Source organism: Limulus polyphemus, unplaced genomic scaffold, assembly GCF_000517525.1.
Source record: "Limulus polyphemus unplaced genomic scaffold, Limulus_polyphemus-2.1.2 Scaffold3279, whole genome shotgun sequence".
NCBI classification, from domain to species: domain Eukaryota; kingdom Metazoa; phylum Arthropoda; class Merostomata; order Xiphosura; family Limulidae; genus Limulus; species Limulus polyphemus.
This window is the reverse complement of record NW_013668889.1, coordinates 14,890-32,086: the sequence shown is the minus strand read 5'-3', so window position 1 is coordinate 32,086 and position 17,197 is coordinate 14,890. Positions and strand designations below refer to the sequence as shown.

General features: G+C 35.0%; 1 protein-coding gene across 3 annotated transcripts in view; it reads right to left on the bottom strand.

Moving 5' to 3' along the window:
- The window catches only part of LOC106469059 (GDP-D-glucose phosphorylase 1-like), an 82,326-nt gene that overhangs the window by 63,264 nt on the left and 1,865 nt on the right, over positions 1 to 17,197 (bottom strand). Inside the window, exons 1-4 of one of the 3 annotated variants that reach the window (XM_022397460.1) lie at positions 9,812 to 13,109; positions 8,648 to 8,751; positions 7,984 to 8,195; positions 4,806 to 4,922 (exon numbers count right to left, since the gene is read on the bottom strand). In XM_022397460.1, coding sequence (XP_022253168.1) covers positions 4,806 to 4,922; positions 7,984 to 8,112 — 246 coding nt within the window. In that variant the 5' untranslated portion in view covers positions 8,113 to 8,195; positions 8,648 to 8,751; positions 9,812 to 13,109. Of the gene's footprint in view, positions 1 to 4,805; positions 4,923 to 7,983; positions 8,196 to 8,647; positions 8,752 to 9,811; positions 13,110 to 15,822; positions 16,082 to 17,197 lie in introns of those variants that run through there. The other 2 variants (XM_022397461.1, XM_013929512.2) reach the window with 2 other exon arrangements.

Below are 17,197 nucleotides of genomic sequence, written 5' to 3'. Positions count from 1 at the left end.
GTTTTAATGTAATTCAGAAACACTGTGTGACATGCACAGAAAGGAATTTAAAGAGTGTACCTGTAGTTATAGGATTAAGTAACACTTGGAACCATTAGTTGATAACAGGAAATCCTGTTAAAACACTAGGCAAATATAGTGTCCAGTTGAACAGATGAAAGTAGGAGATTTAGATCTGGTACACTCATTTTACATCTGTAAGAAGATAGACTTAAAAACAGATGTATATTAGGGCAGGATTTCTTGTGAGATTATGACATTGAAATATCCATTACCAAAAAAGCTAAACTGTGCATAGAAATGGAGACCTTCAATTTTGAAGGAATCATACCTTCAGACTTATGTGCAAGAGTTGCAAAAAATGATACTTTCTTGCTGACTAAGGCTGATAGTAAGATGCCTATCAATAGCATTAGTGAGGCTAAAGATCAAAAGTTGAAACATAAAAGCACTGATACTCCTAAGTGCAGTGATAAACAACAAAGTTAGCATTGTAATAGAAATAAGTGTTTGAAGAGTAATCCAATAGGGTGGAATAGACAAAGTCCCTAAGCCTAGTGACAGTACTTGCAGCAGTACCAGCTGTAGTAGTAATAGCAACAGTGTAAGTGAAGAAGTTAAAATGAATAATCATAGGGTGATGCAAAATATAATAGGAAAAGAAAAACTTAAACAGGTAAGTAACTATACAGACTACTCAGATGACTCTATGCCTCACATCAACAACAGAGCATCCCGATAGGAAAGTCTGATAGAAAGAGTAACTGTAAGGCTAGTTAGAGTAACAAAGATATTGTGAGAAGCCATGTTATTATAGAGGCTAAAGTAGATGAGTTTAAGCATGATGAAATTTTAGCTGAGTCTATAGAGATAGATGAAGTACGAGGTTATATAGCTGCTTGTATTAGCAAAGTGTCTGAGAGAGAGACACAGTGCCCATAAATGTGTTGAATGTGAATGAGAATAACATAATAATGCTTAAGTTATTAAGCATGTAGCAGTAGGTAAGGCTAGCAGTAGCAAGAAAATAGCTGTAGTGAGACAAAAGAATGCAGAAAAATAATATAGAATGGGCTCAAAGGAATAGGATAGACTGGGATTCAATCTTAGTAGATGTAGAGAAGAAACATAAAGAAGAGTTTATCAGAGAAATATAGATATATATTCATAGGAGGAGATGATTCTTATGGCTGTACAAATAAGGAAAACAAAAGATAGTGTTAAATAACAATAGGCCTATAGCACAGCAACTCTATAGAATGTCAAAGAAGCATAGAGTTGTGTTAAAAGTATGTGTAAAAAGAGATGCTTGAACAAAAAGAAATAGAGGACAGTAGTAGTCCATATGCATCTCTAGTTGTATAAGTTCCTACAAAGAATGGTCATTTAAGGTTCTGCATTGACATTAGGAAGACATTTAAAAAGAAAGGTTGAATAAATAAGGCAATGAAAGTATCTAATGCTAACATTCCAGTGAGATGACCAACTAAGGATATGAAAAACTCAAAGTAAAGTACACAAGTTACATGGAAAATACATTCCACACTGTAACATAAGTATATTTTAGTAGTTCTTCTTATCAGTATTGAATAGATGCGATTCCATTACAGAATATAACAAATGTTTATTATATTGCCAGAGCTAGAGGAAGTGGATTGAAAAAATCGAATAACAAAACTTTGATGAGAAGCAACAAGTGGAAAAAAATATTTAAAAAAATACCGACATTAATCAGTTTCTATCCATACATTTGGAGTTAGTGGGTTTAGATACCTATTCCCATATCAACAACCCAATTAACAAGTAGTTATGATTCTTAAGACCCAAAAAGTACCAATTGGGTCAAAAGAATCATGTGCAGAATTGAGCAACCTGAGCTTATTGATAAGCTGCAATTTTACCAATTAACCCTACCAACACGGGTCTTCCTATGGTCACGAGTCAAAGGCCATGTCATCGTGTTTTTAGACTCACATACAAAATTTTATTGAACTACTATTTTATGAATGTGTGTCACTAAGTTTGGTATCAAATTGTAGATTATAATTCAAATTTTAGTATTATATATTAGTTAATTTTTTAATTTAAAAGTAAATATAAAACAAAATCACCTCAATATTGATTTTGGAACAAAGAATTTAGCAATTTTGGTGTTGGGTTATTTCAAAATAGTTTCAGAACTCTCAATATCGATAAATACTTGAATATATTGTATTAAACATATTTTGTATTACAATAACCAGTCTCTTAGTGAATGTAAATCTCTCAAGTTTGTAGCTTATGCTTAACCTGATGATAAATAAATTCATTTGTAACATGTGTAAAGTCCACCTAAAACATCCATACCTACTGGCCACCTGCTACATGAGAGAACTTTTCATAAAGGAAAAAAAGAAGAGTGGAGATCCATCAATATCAAAACTTCACGATATGAAGATACAAGGAAGATGATTAAGCCTACCCCATATGAGAATCAAGAAAACTCCTGGGAAGGAGAAGAAGATGCAGAGGATTGTAGGGAAGAGAAAAAGTGAGAGGACAAGGAGGGAGAGAGAAGAGGTGGAGTATGAAAAGAAGGGACAGACCTTAAAAAAGATCTTGCAAAACCCAATGGTCACTGGTGAAGGGACACTACAGGTGGGAAAAGGCAGGCACTACAAGTTCCAAAGCCAAGAATCAGCTCCAATAATGAGTAACTACTAAATCTCAATAGGAGAGAGAACAACAAACAGAAGTGTTAGGATGAAGAACAGGAGAGGAGGGTAAGCCCATGGGAATCCCGAGGTATGGTAGCCAACAGGGGTATTCATGGTCTAGTGAGATGGGAAACCAAGGAATTGAAGGAACATAGCTGAAAAGCAGCTCAAGCCCAAGAGTCCAAGGAATTGGGAACATCCCCAAAGATTGATGCATTGAGAAAAAAAGAAAAGACTTAGAGAAAGGGAGATGGACACCCAAAAAGAGAGCATCCAGATTAATGAGATTCCAAGAACAGAGAACCAAGTCAAGACAGAGGAAAAAGAAAAAGTACAAGTCAAAGAGGCAAACAACTAAGAACAGATTTCCCTATCAAAGGTTATGATGAAAAGCCACAGTGAGGAGGTAAATGGTGGAGATACAGCAAAGGAGCAAAGATGAAGATAAGCAGAAAAGAAAGACAAAGAAGAAAGAGATAGAAAGGACAGATAGAAGTGACACAGAGATTGGGGTTCAAGAAATACAAAAGAGCCATGACCTCAAGCCATAGCAAGAGAGTTAGGAAGACATGGAAAACAAATAAGATCAAAGTGGAGTAAAGCAACCCAAGTAATTATGATGTACAGGTGAAAGAGATGGAAAGCCACATATCTGAGTTATAAGCATAACAAGCTGAAACGAAGAAGGTACATGCACTCATCTGGCAGAGAAGAGCCACAAACAAAGGCTAGAGGTGAAAGAGCTGGCCAAAATCATCCCCACACAAGACAGGCTCCACAGAATGCAATGAAACAGAACAAGGGAAATTAACTTGAGAATAAATAGGCAGAAGGGAACCTACCACCTGATGCATGATAGCAGTAACAATATGTTTGAAGAACATCAACACTGAACATGGTGTCATACCATGGTTCATCACAGCTTTATGATCATGGTAGTTTAATATTTCTATGATATTTATAATACGTCACCATGGATTGAAATCCGAGACCTTTCACTTGCTCTACTAAATGAACTGATGGGATAACCATTGAACATCAGCTCCACAAACAGATAAGGCACCTCCAATCACTGTTGACTTTGTTGGAGAAAATGACTGAAGAGGAATGTCCGGGCCTCAAGATGTTTTTTTTTATGCATTTGCTGTTGGAAACAGCAAAGAAAAAATAAGGTGGCTAGACAAAATGGAGTTTTAATTAGTTGGATAGAATTAAAGTGCAAAATGGACAAAAGTAATGTAGTATTAAATAGAAAAAGGCAATGTGACTAGAAAATCAAAAATCACTGGAAAAAACATGCTTAAATATGTGCTGAGGAAAAAATGTGCTAATGCTTACAAGGATTACTACATATGGAGTTTGTGTCACCCTTCTATTGGTGGAGAACTACAGCATTATGACAATCATGACAAAGATTGGCACAACACATGCAGACATATGTAGAGGTAGAAGTTTGTTAAAGGGTTGTGACATGTACAGAAAGTTCCATGGCAGTTGTACATGAGGTAACAGCTCTTAGTGGTGCAGAGAGGTAAGTAACATTTTAGAATTTAAATTCAAATATTTCTATGTCTAGTGCAGCAAAACCCTAAGACTGTCACTGCATTTGATTTCAAAAGAGTAATTAAGGATATGAATTACACTTAATTTAAAGAAAATATGTTTTTAAACAGAGAGAGAAAAGAAAGGATGACACTTTCTAAAAAGTGCTCATTTTTAATTGGATTTAAACTACAAACATTGTTATAAGTATATAATTATAACTTTGAACTTTAACATTTAAATTATCTGTTTGTAGGAGGAGCACGATGAATACTTATCAAGTCAACACAGTGAAAGGAATATTGCTAAAAAATGAAAACTGAAAAGTTCTAATAACGTATTATTTCTGAGACACAATGTTTGAGGACAGATTGTAACTACATCATCCAAAAATATTACATCTTAATTTGTAAAAGAAAGAAATGATAATTTTTGGGAAATTTTACATTGATTCTATTTTACAAAATATTCTTTTGGTTATTACAGTAAATCATAATTAGCCAAACTACTGAACTGAAACAGAATTATGGCATTGTTAATCTGGATGTGAACTGCAATATTTTTTACCTGTGCAACAAAACCATACTTTCCTGGTAGTACTTTTGTCTCAAGTTTATCTAGATGATACCTAAAGTATTTCTTCTTCATTGCAGCTTCCCACTTTCTCTGTAGTACTTGGTCAAACTGCAAAAACAAAACAACAAAATGCATTTAATTAAACACAAGCAGTCACTCACATTGAAACTAAACCTAAAGCATTCTTTCTCAATTTAAGCTTCCCACTTTATCTGTAGTACTTTTACAAATTGCAAAAATAAAACAAAATACATTTAAAAAATAGTAATCATTTACATTCAAACAAAACTTAAAGGATTTCTTCTCCACTAAAGTGTTAATATTTTCCTTACCTGAAAATGTATTTCCAATAGATACTTACCTCTCTGCACAAAGTAGCTATTATTCGAGCACCTGCCTTTTGAGATTTTGTGCATGTCACTAGCCTTGAGCTATATCTCACCTAAAATGTGTTATAAATAATGTGAACTGCACCTATGCATGATGTAATTATCATGCAGCAATAGCCCTTCACCAATAGGAGGGCAACATATCCTTTATGTGCAATAGCACGTTTCCTCAAAATTAATTTCAGAAGGATGGGAAGAGTATTTATAAGAAATACATTTTTAAGTAAAGAAAATGTCAACTTCCAAATTGATATGCTTATATCTCTCTACACACAGTAAATAGAATCCCACAATGATGTGATGGAGGAGGCAGTGTAATTGTTAAAACCTAGATGAGCTTCATTCAGAAAAGTGGACTGAATGAGAAATCCCATGGAATGTGACACCTTAAACTGGGAGATTACTAGAGGGGTAACATTTGTAACGTAGATGGCCAAAATCAATGGAAAATATATTAGAAAAAAGGTACAATCTCCTTCCCAAACCACCCATGTCTTACGAAGAAATGAGTGATCAGAGAATAAAACCATGGAAGATTTGTGAAACAAAGGACAAAAGGCATCCATTAAAGATCAGATCCATGACAACCACTAGAAAGAAGGTATAAGAAGCAAGTGCCCAAGGGTTCACACTAGGCCTGGGTATGAGCTAGAACCACATCAATGCTCCAGTTGGGCAATGAACTGGACAAGGAAAATGATGAGTTTGGAAGGACCAAAACAAAGGGGAAAGACAGAACAATAGCAAAATCTGCAAAAGGTAAATGATAATAACCTGCATTGGTTGAACAACCAAATAAAAAAATAATAGGGCAGCCTGGTGGTAGAGAGCAGAGACTGGACCAGACACAGAGAGTCAAAGGGTAACACGAAAGGGATAAAAGAAGGGCTACATGGTCAGGAAAAACTGACTGATGAGAAAGGGGCTGGACAAATCCCACATGTAATGATGATGGGATGACACTTCTGGATGAAAGAAAGACATATTAGGTTGAAGCATGAGTGACTGTGATGGAGGAAGAGGTGCCCTAGATACCAGTTGGTGAAGAAGAAGAAACCAAGACAGCTATAAAAGTGCTACCAACAGGACCAGACAAAAAGTGTCACAAATCAGTGCCAAGACACATGGAAAAAAGCAAAGACGAGGGTAGACATACAAAGAGATGAGACCATCCCTAGCTAAGGGCATCCACAGCCAGAATAGATGGGTGAGATATCAGAGATAAAAAAAGGGAGGAGTTTAGTATTGAGAGGAGAGGCAAAAGCATTGATTATTGGCATGCCCAACTGGGAACAAATCCAAAAAAATACTTAGGAATGGAGTAAACTCTCCATGGGAAGAATCCTGTCCAGTAGAGAGAGTCAATCTGCCACCACGCCCAAAGCCCTCAGGACATGACACATTGTCAGATAAACTTAATATGACTGGGCCCAAAACCAAAAATCCAATGTGTAGGAGAAAAGATAGAAAAGATCCCTAGAGCAAGTCCTATCCTGATGACTAATATGGGAAACAAACATATAATTGTTGGAGTGGATCATAACCAAGTGATTCCCAAGACAAAGTAGGAAATATAAACATGCCTTATGGTTGGCCAAAAGTTCCAGAACATTGATGTTGAGTATATGTTCCACAAGAGACCAAATCTGAGGCTGTAGAGTCTTCCAGTGATATGTCACAACACATAAGAGATGCATTCATGAAGAGATAGAAATCCTGACAGAGATCAGCAGTGGTATATTGACCATAGTTTTGGCATGATCTAGCCACCAAAACAGATCCTCAAGAAAAGAATGCAGCAGCATAACAAGAGAGGACTGAGAATTCTGGGAGCTTTTCCACTGGTTACACAAAGTCAATTGAAAAAGCCTCATGTAAGCCTGGCCTAGAGGGACATGATGTCTTAGAGACCCAAAAGTCCTCAAAAGAGATAGAACCTCTCATGCAGGAAGTATAGAAGAGGCAAGAGTTGGCTTAGATACTCCATCCTACAGATAAATGGGGGAAGGCTGAACCTGCCAGAGATGAGAATTGAAAAGAGGTCTCCAACTTGGACCAAGTATTGAATCTTAGGCAGGAATGACTTAGAAAACTTTACCAGCTAACCCAGATAATTAGGGGATGGCAAAAAACGGTGAAGGGATAAGAAACAGAAAGAGAGAGAGGTGGAGGATTCATGGGTCAAGGAATGGGAGTGAACTCACGAGGTTGTGAGAGACAATAAACCATGGAGGAAAGGAAGGACTTGGTTTGTGTCTCCAAGGTGTGAGGAACACCCCCAAAGACTTCAAAACAAAGAAAAGGCATCAGAAAGAGGTCACGGAGATAAGAAAGAGAAAGACAACAGTAAAGGGAATAATATCACATCCCAGAAGGTCCCATCAACTGAGGAACCAAGTAAGCAAGGGCAAGGCAGAAGACAAAACCTTGGCCAATGTATTGAAAAGGACTGACCACAGGATAGAGTCTCCTACTTATTTTACCTTAAAAATAAGTTATTTCACATAGTTTATTTTACTTAGTTCTTCAGAAAGAGTGTTGTGAGAAATGACAACATAAGACTACTCAATATGATACAATATGTGGATCCCACCAGTAATGAACAGAATAGAAACAAGCCAATTTGTCCCATTCTGGATATATTCAACATTTCGTAAATATTAGTTTTGTACAAAATAAAAGTATAAATTGACTTTTTTGTTAATTATACCAATTTTAAAATTTGTAGTTATTTTTCATGAGTAGAGAAGTAAAAGAAAGGTTTATATAACAAAACCTACTTTGGAAGCCCCTCTATCAATAAAACTCCTTGGTACTTGAAAAATAAATTCCTCTCCAGTATAACTGAATTCTTTCTCTTCTGATGAATTCCTCATACTACAAGGTAGAAAAGCAGCTTCATTTTCCATTTTTTTTATTAAAAAATGAGTCTTGCATGGTGTCTTTATTAGTGAATATTTTTTACCATAGTTATTCTTTCATTTTCTTCATTCTGTAAAATAAAAAAGTATTGTAAGTGAATGTACTTTAAAATTTATAAATCTTGGACATTTTCACATAGCTAGATCTAAAATGTGCAAAATACTTTTACTATAAAAAATCTAAAAAATAGAAATATTATGTGAATTAGCTGTTCAAAACTGTTCTGAACCCACAGTTTTGGTCAAATTTGTGAAAAAACAAACCAGAGATTCGATGTTATTTAGAATTATTCTATACTCAGTTTTGGTTAGTGGCAAAGCCTTGGTATTCTCATGTTACCTGATTTCTTTGAAGTGTTAGGTAAAGCCATTTTATAAGAAGAGGATCAGCATGATAAATTACAAAGAAAGTCTGAATTTAAGTACACTAAGTTCAAACAAAGAAATAAACAGACTGAGCACAACGTGTTATATAAAATGAAAACTATCTCTATTCAAATCAATGAATGAAAATTGTGCATACTTGTTTCCTTGACACTACACAGTTGTCTGCTACTGGACTTGTGAACTGATCAACAGATTTCTTTTCCTCAAAGTAACTTTCTTTCAACTAACTCACTTGAGATCCTGTGTAGTAATGTTTAAATCTAATGTTTCTTACTTAATAAGAAACATTGTATTTACCTAAAAACCAAATAGCACTATCTACATAACTGGTTATTTTCATTCAACATTAAGGAAGCCATAACCTTGAGATATCATTTTCTCTTCCAGTGAAGAACACTGCTGTCATTGACCTTCTTGTACAACATGCAGCATTATAGCAACATTACCCACAGGTAAGCAGGTATTATCACTAAAGCACAGCAAAGGAACTAAGGCATTTAGAACAAAGTCAATTTAAAAGTTTTCTGGACCACATGTTTTGTGAAAATGGCATATATTTATGATAAACAAATAATTTTCAAAATTCCTACATTCATAGAATAAGGTACAAAATGCAAAGTATGCCTACATACCACACTTTTCCTCCCCTTCCATTTCATCCTTATCCGCAAGTTGATCATTAAATTTAAACTTTAGAACCAATTAACTTTACACTCTCAACACTGTCAAGAAGTATGTTAACTTTCTCTCATCCCTGTAAATATTCACACGCAACATGGACCTACAACTCAAACAACAAAAATCTTGAACCCTTCAACTATGACTTAAAAATGTAATAAAATACACTATAAAGGAAAAACCTTGTTGATATACGAGTAGAAAACTTAAATACATTTCAGCAATAAAACACAATACTCAGTAAAACTGTGTAATGATACACAAAAAGGAATCTTTTAATGATATTAGAATACATAATTGAAACATAAACCCTTTAACAAAGACTACAAGTGCTCATTTGAAATACCCTTTAACAAATAAAATTACACAGGAAATTAATCAAATGAAAGAAACAAAATGTTAGGTAAAACTCTCTGATAAAACTAAAACACATTATGATCAAAAATAAGGTTACACAGGGAAAAAGACAGGAATGATAACAAAATGGAAATATACACACATGCATATATACAGAACACTTTTATATTAAAAAAAAATGCACAGAATATACACATACATTCATGAAAATAAATATGAATTTACAATTCACACAGAGTTAATACAAGGTTCCACTCTTTCTCACCTTAACCTCACCAGCAGATTCTTCAGTGCCACCATTGTTTTGAAGATGGCCATTAGTTTGTAGATCATTCCTTCCCATGGTTAGGCTCTTCTTGGTGTCATCTAGCTCCACCTGCAAGTTGTGCACCTATTCCTCAAACAGTAATGCTTACACAATACTGTAAAATACTACCTGATGTTTCAAAAAGCAAGGATCACAAATCTCTTTTAGCCAAGTTTTCAAACTTCTAGTTGTGAAAAATGTTGATGTACTAAATATTATATTTACTCATTCCAACCATCTTAGTTTTAGATGATATAGCAGTAATCATACCATGTAGTGCACAAACTGTACTTTATCATACCATTGGTAGCTCATAAAGCAGTTAAACTGAGTTTTAGAATCTGTAACTATCATCTTCAACTGTACACACTGATGATGTATTAGGCAATATATCACTACCTCCAGTTGTTGTTGCTTTGGATAAATAAATGGCAATCACACAATGTAGTGCATACATTGTACCTTACCTTACCATCTGATAGATCAGAAAGCAAGGATTCCAACACTTTCAACTGAGTTTTAAGCCTCTCAGTCATCATCTTCAGTTCTATAAACTGATGATGTACTAGGTATTATAACTGTTAGCTACATTGTACAGTTATCATAGCCTTAATGATCAAGTAGTCCTGCCAATATCAATTGGAAAGTCATTTCCTCATCTGGATCATCTTGGACAGCCAGATAAGTCCTTTCAGCTCTTTCTCTCATATTGGATTAGTCAGCATGACATGAGAAGACATACTCATCTCCACTGACTCATCAGTTTCAACATCTGACTCTTGATGAAGCCAGTTTACAAGAGGTTCATCTGTGATATTCTTGTGCAGTTTATCAACATGCTCCATGTTCTTTCACATGCCTCACATTCACTCTGAATAATCAATGGAATAATCCGCTGGAGTACGAGACATACATCAGTCCAGCTGAATCCAAGCTGCTTCCACATACCCCTTTTCTGTCATAGAATGGTATTTCAAAGTTGTGGATGGGTGAATTCATGAGAACATCAACTAATGCAGACCATTAAACATATTTTTGTGGCTATTGTGATACATCTGCTCGTGAGGATGGACTATATCAACAGAAGGTAACATTTTATACAGTTTTGAGAACTGCCTGTTGAAATTGGTTCCCTGATCCATGTGGATCTCTTCTGTTGCTCCAAGCCATGATATACAGTGCTCTGTGGGTTCACTTTCCAATGGAAGATTAGTTAAAACACTGCACAGGTGAAACTGATGAATAGTATGTCCATCATGAGGATGCCAATGCCAGGTCCAAGGTTGGAGATAACCACTTTAATTTTGTGTGTGATAATTCCCAGACAAACCCAGAGATCTACCTCTCCATTTATATCTAGTCTATCACCATTTGTACAAATGAAATCAGAATCCAATGGTCTGAGTGGTAGTCTCACTTGGAGAGCTTAATATATTGCAAGATCTACCAATCACTCTTGTCAATCAGGAACTTAATCTCTCAGTCTTGTACTTTCACATGTACACACTAAGCTGGGCTGATCACCTTTTCATACAAGTTCTCTTTCATGCTCTCGAAGGTCAATGGCCAGGCTCAACTTGCACTCCATTAGTTTTTAAGAGATGTTTGGTAGCATTTAACATTTGTTGTTGGTTCTACTGGTCCTGTTAAGCCACCTACAATACACAATAGCCTTGCCTACTTCCCTTCTTGGCACAGTATGGGCTCTATTGATTTTACAGCAACCGCTGAACTATCAGTTGGAATAAATAGCCTTGCTACCTTTTCTGAACAGTAGAGTATTGAGAGGTTATTCACCAGTCTCCCAACAGACCATAAGCAAACCAGTAACTCCATTTATCCTGTCCAAGATGATGTCCAGAAGCAGGCATAATCAGCCCATTCACTGCAAACCAATGTGGTTGCATCACAGTGTTCATGGCTAGTTTAACCATTGAAATGGGTCAAACTGAAGTAGGTGGTGGAACCTGTATAAGATAGTCTATCTTAGTTGTCACTCTGGGCTTCTTCTTCTCTAACAACTAGATAGAAGCTACCACTTCAATTAAGGTGAAGGTATGCCTTCACACCCAGGTAGCACTCATGATCTTGCAAGGTAGTCCCTCAATGAACCTATCTATGAGTATGTCTTCCCAAACTGCTGCAGCCATCACAGGGTAAGATTTACTAGGCACAATGCACAGAATGTTCATGTAAGCAACCAGACCCTTGGTAGCATTCCTCTTCTGAGCTTTAAATTCAGCCAAATGGATCACACAGTTCTCCACTGGATTGAACCAATGGTGCAACATGGCCACAAGTGTGTTCCAGTCTCATTGTTGGACCTCCTCCAAATTTTCTAAGAAATTCAGGGATGGACTGTTTAAGCTCAGGATCTGGCATTACACTGCCTGCTCCTGAGCCCAGACATTAAAAATAGTTATATTCCTGAAATGCTTCAGAAAATTGTCCAGATCTTCCTTCACCACACCATTAAACATAGGAGCAAAAACTGCTTGGCGTCACTCACATATTACCTTCATTAGTCAAAACTGAAGAAAAAGTATAATTTGACAACCCAGCCATCTCATAATTATCACATATGATCCCTCCTGTATTGTCCCTCAAAGGCTCTATTCCCATCCTAACATTTTGATAACCTTTAATGTATTTAAAGAAATCCTTATTATCAATTTTTACATTTTCAGCCAATCTTTTTTTCATAGTTTGTTTGATGTTTTAATTTTCTGTTTGACCAGCTCTCTTGATCTTCTACAATTCTCAAAATCTCCACCCATAGCAGTTAATTTAAAATCTAAACTTCTTAATATTATATACGATGTCAAAGTCAAATCCCTTCCATGCCAAGATGGCACATAGGATCCGATGCTGAACTCTTGCTTCAATGGCACAAGCGATTAAGAACAGTGACACAGGATGTCAGTCCATTGCAGTTAACAACTGGTATGCATCATGCTGCAGAATAGACTGAAACAATTGAGATAAAGTATCTTGTTCAGGTAAGTTAGTGACACTAGAACATAAAGATATGCAATGTAAGTGTTTTATATATCATAATGCGTAATACAGCAAACTATACTGCTAATCTACAATGATTTTTGATAGAGAAATGGCATTGATTGGGGAGTGACCATGAAATCTAATTAGGCAGAGGAAGGGTTAAACATTTATTTTTAAAGTTTTCCATATTTTATCATTATCTACAATTAACTCACTTGCCTAATTCACAATATAATTCTTGTCTCATCCCTTTAAAATTTGCTTCTTTTGAATTGTGAAACAAAAATCTCATTATTCCATTATTAATCTCATTATTAAGTGAGACCTCAACATGGTTAGAGGTAGATCACAGATAAGTGGGACTTCAACATGGTTAGAGGTAGATCACAGATAAGTGGGACCTCAACATGGTTAGAGGTAGATCACAGATAAGTGGGACATCAACATGGTTATAAGTAGATCACAGATAAGTGGGACCTCAACATGGTTAGAGGTAGATCACAGATAAGTGGGACATCAACATGGTTACAAGTAGATCACAGATAAGTGGGACCTCAACATGGTTAGAGGTAGATCACAGATAAGTGGGACCTCAAAAGAGAGGAAAAAATGAACGATCAGCACTTGTGTAATGTTTTAAATCAACTACATAATTAAAATATAACATTTCATATTTATAAAATTAAAGGTCATCTATGGCTTTCACTTAAAAACACTACATGTCACATGTTTAGACACCTGAAGATGATGTAACAGGCATCAAAACATATAAGGTAATTTTTTTAAGTGAAAGTCATTAAGATCTTTAATAAAATTTTACTTGTTCAAATTTGAAACACTGTATTCTAATTATTTATTTGATGGTTAGAGGTTAGTTCATGGATAAGTCAAGTGGAATTTATAGGGTGTGACTGGTGCCATGATTGGGTTATGTTTGAGAATTGGCGTGTTTTGATTGGAACTTTGAGGAGGCTCAGAAAGATACAATATACTACATTTGCTGAGCTTGCTTATGCTTACTTGAGGATAAGTTACAGATAGCGTACAGGATGACGGACCTATTATGACATACATCTTCATGTCATTCAGAGCAGAACCTGAAAAAAACACCAAAGCTGATCTGACTAAATTAATGAAAATTTATTGTCCCAAGTGTGCACCAGAACTTCACCAATTTCCATGTAACTTGTGATGCAAACTTAGTCTCAAGTGTGCAACGGGACTGTTCTGAGGGTCATGATATCACCATCAAAACCAAAAAACATGAATCAGTAAATACCCTTCTCAAAATGGTTTATTTCTTTAGAAAAACTTTGCAGTCTTTTTATTTATTCTTTTTTTTTTTTTAAAGAGAACCAGGAGAAGATGAAGATAATTTCAACTTGTAACAGATATCATGCCACTTACCATCACAGTTATAAAACCAAGGTTCTCCACTATGGCTGGATCTATCTAAAAACAGAGAACACTGAGACCATGCTTCAAAAAACATGACCCTAGGAAATAAGATAGATGATGGGAGTTTACCCTGCCTGATTGGATATGCTCTAACGATAAATAAATATGCAACAAAGAGGGTAAAATAGCAAGAATAGGAGCAGTAAGACAGGAAATAGGTTGTCTTAAGGTGAAGATTGCTTTGAGGGAAGGAGAGAATAAGAGTGCTGGGTTTAAAATGGTACCTAGCTGCAAGTTCAGTTAGCATTCAGATATCTGTTTCAAATAAATTTGAGCCTTTGACTCCTTACACTGAAGGAGGAGATGAACAAAGGGATTATGTAGTTAGAGCTCTCTCATTAAGTATACTGATAAAGCTATTGATAGTAGAAAGCACAGAAAGAGGTTTATAGTGTGGTCCTTTCTGAAGTGCTCCTTCAAGCTACGTGAGGGAATGAATTACTTAGGCAATCTTATCTTGGAATAATAACAGGTGGGCTGCTGGTCTTGTGGGATAGTATCAAGATAAGGGTGAATTATATGCTACAGATGAGTATAAGCAAGCTAGATAACAGGATGTTTGAAGAAACTTCAATTCATTAACAAAACTTTAAAGTAAACTTGCAAAGTGGTGACAGAGCTTGGAAAATTGGGAATAAACACACTAAAGGACAGTAACGGCAAATGGAAATTGGAAAGATTTAGAGCATAAAAAAGTTGATTAATAGTTTTAAATACAAGTCAGTGAGATCTAAAAATGTTCATAGTAGAATCAAGAATAAAATTAGCTGCTATTATTTTAATATCAAGATATTAAGAGTAAATGGATGAATTCAGGGCCCTAGTTGAAATTAGAGATCATGATACAATGGGAATTATTGAAACTTGATTAGATTTGGTCAATACTGGTAATATGAATTATCTTGAGTTCTTAAGTTAACAGTGACAACTTTTTAAAGAGATGTGGGTGGCGTGGTTCTTTATATAAGGGATGAACTACAGCCTGTTAAGTTTGAAGAGATAAAAGATGGTAGTCAAGAGGTTGAACGATTGTGGGTTATATTCAGGGAGTTCAAAAGTAGAACGTTTTGAAAAGGAAACTTGATAAATTGGATAAACAGGGTCAAATTTAATGAAAGTACAATGTTTCACCAGGTTAACCTGGCATCATCAGGTACATCAACTACTGTGAATGAATTGAGTCTACAAATATATATAATACAGTGCAAGGGTACATTGAACTTTGATTGGGTAAATTTAAAAGTAACGTATGATATTTCTGGAGGGTATTTATTGATAGGGCTTGACTTCTTGAGGGTCAATGTCCGTAATCAACAAAATAGGAGAAGTACTATTTCAAAAATGTAAAATATTATAACAATAAAATTTATAAATTAAATACTGTAACTTGAAAATTGTAAATAGAGGTAAAGTGATTCACAGAAAATAATATAAAAAACTTTTTGAACATCAACACAGTTAAGTTAAAGTTAGAACAGATACAACAGTAGTTTAATTTTAAAATTCCTTACACAAGTTGCCTTGATTGAATTTTCATTTTGGATGTAACTCAGGTTTTATGTATAAAGCCTTCTTCCCTTTATCATGATAGATCTTTGCATGAAATGTAATGTTTGGAGGTTGAAACGGGTATTCTGCATGAAAATTTATTTCTATTCAGAAAGCTCCTTTGTTATATGGTGCAATATCGGTGAAAATCATACTCTGCCAAACTAGGATTTTGCTTTTTCTACATATATATTTGAAAATGATCTCACTGCTGACTTTCAAGTATGTTGTTGTTCCATTTGCAAACACCTTGTTGCTGATATTTCCAAAACAGTTTGACAGGACATCTTACTATAATGAATGTAGCATGTATGTCAGTATCTACATATGTAACCAAAACTCTTGCGCCATCTATTGAATGGCACCACAAACAAAATTCCATAAAAAATTTCACACTCTGGATATTCAAGTTTCTGAGGATTAGAAAAATAACTGTGGTATGTGCAACAACCATTTCTTTATAATAGAACACAATTTTAAATTAAAGTACTCGTCTCACAACAAGAACACAATTTTCACTAGGACTGTACATGAGAGTTAGATTATATCTTTATTGATGTAATTTTTATTATAGTACTGAGAAATTGGAGTTCTTAAATAAATTATTATTTTTTCAATAAACAGTACCACTTTTAATATATAAAAACATTACAGTGTATATCAGTAACATTTGTGAAACTTTTGAGCTCTGTACATTGGATGATTTTGATGTAATGAGTTGCGCCTGACTAAAGAACACAATCCAAACACTTTTTCCATGCAGTACTTCCCAGAAAATAAAATAAAAGTTTATACAAGGGGTGCTAAAATAATTCCTAGGGTGAAATGATTACTTTCCAGCAAAACATTAAGATCTCTTTTAACTTATTTTATCTAAAAAGGGTAATAGGTGATCTTAAACAAGCTAACACCAAACATGCTCTTATTAATATAATCAATGTAAATAATGAAAGCTAAAGCCTAACAACTGAACCCTGGGCAGACTGCTAGTAATAAATGGACTTTATTAAGAACACTTTAACTTCTCTCATCCAGCTTATCTACCATCCTATCAAATATTTTTTCAATCTCGATCTCAAACACATTCTTAGCTTATCTACTATGTACATCAAATCCACACCCTTTCTCTCAACTACATAAACAACATCCTTAAAAAAAAGCTAAATCAAAAGTTATTACCTTAAGATTTCTCTCTAATGAATCCAGCTTTGCTCCAAATCTAATATAACTTTATAATTTGATAAGCTGTATTACCTATAGCTTTTGCTATTTTCTCTATTCTTATAATAATTGTCTGCCAGTGTAACCACACAAAAGTTGTTTACCTAGAGCCTGAAA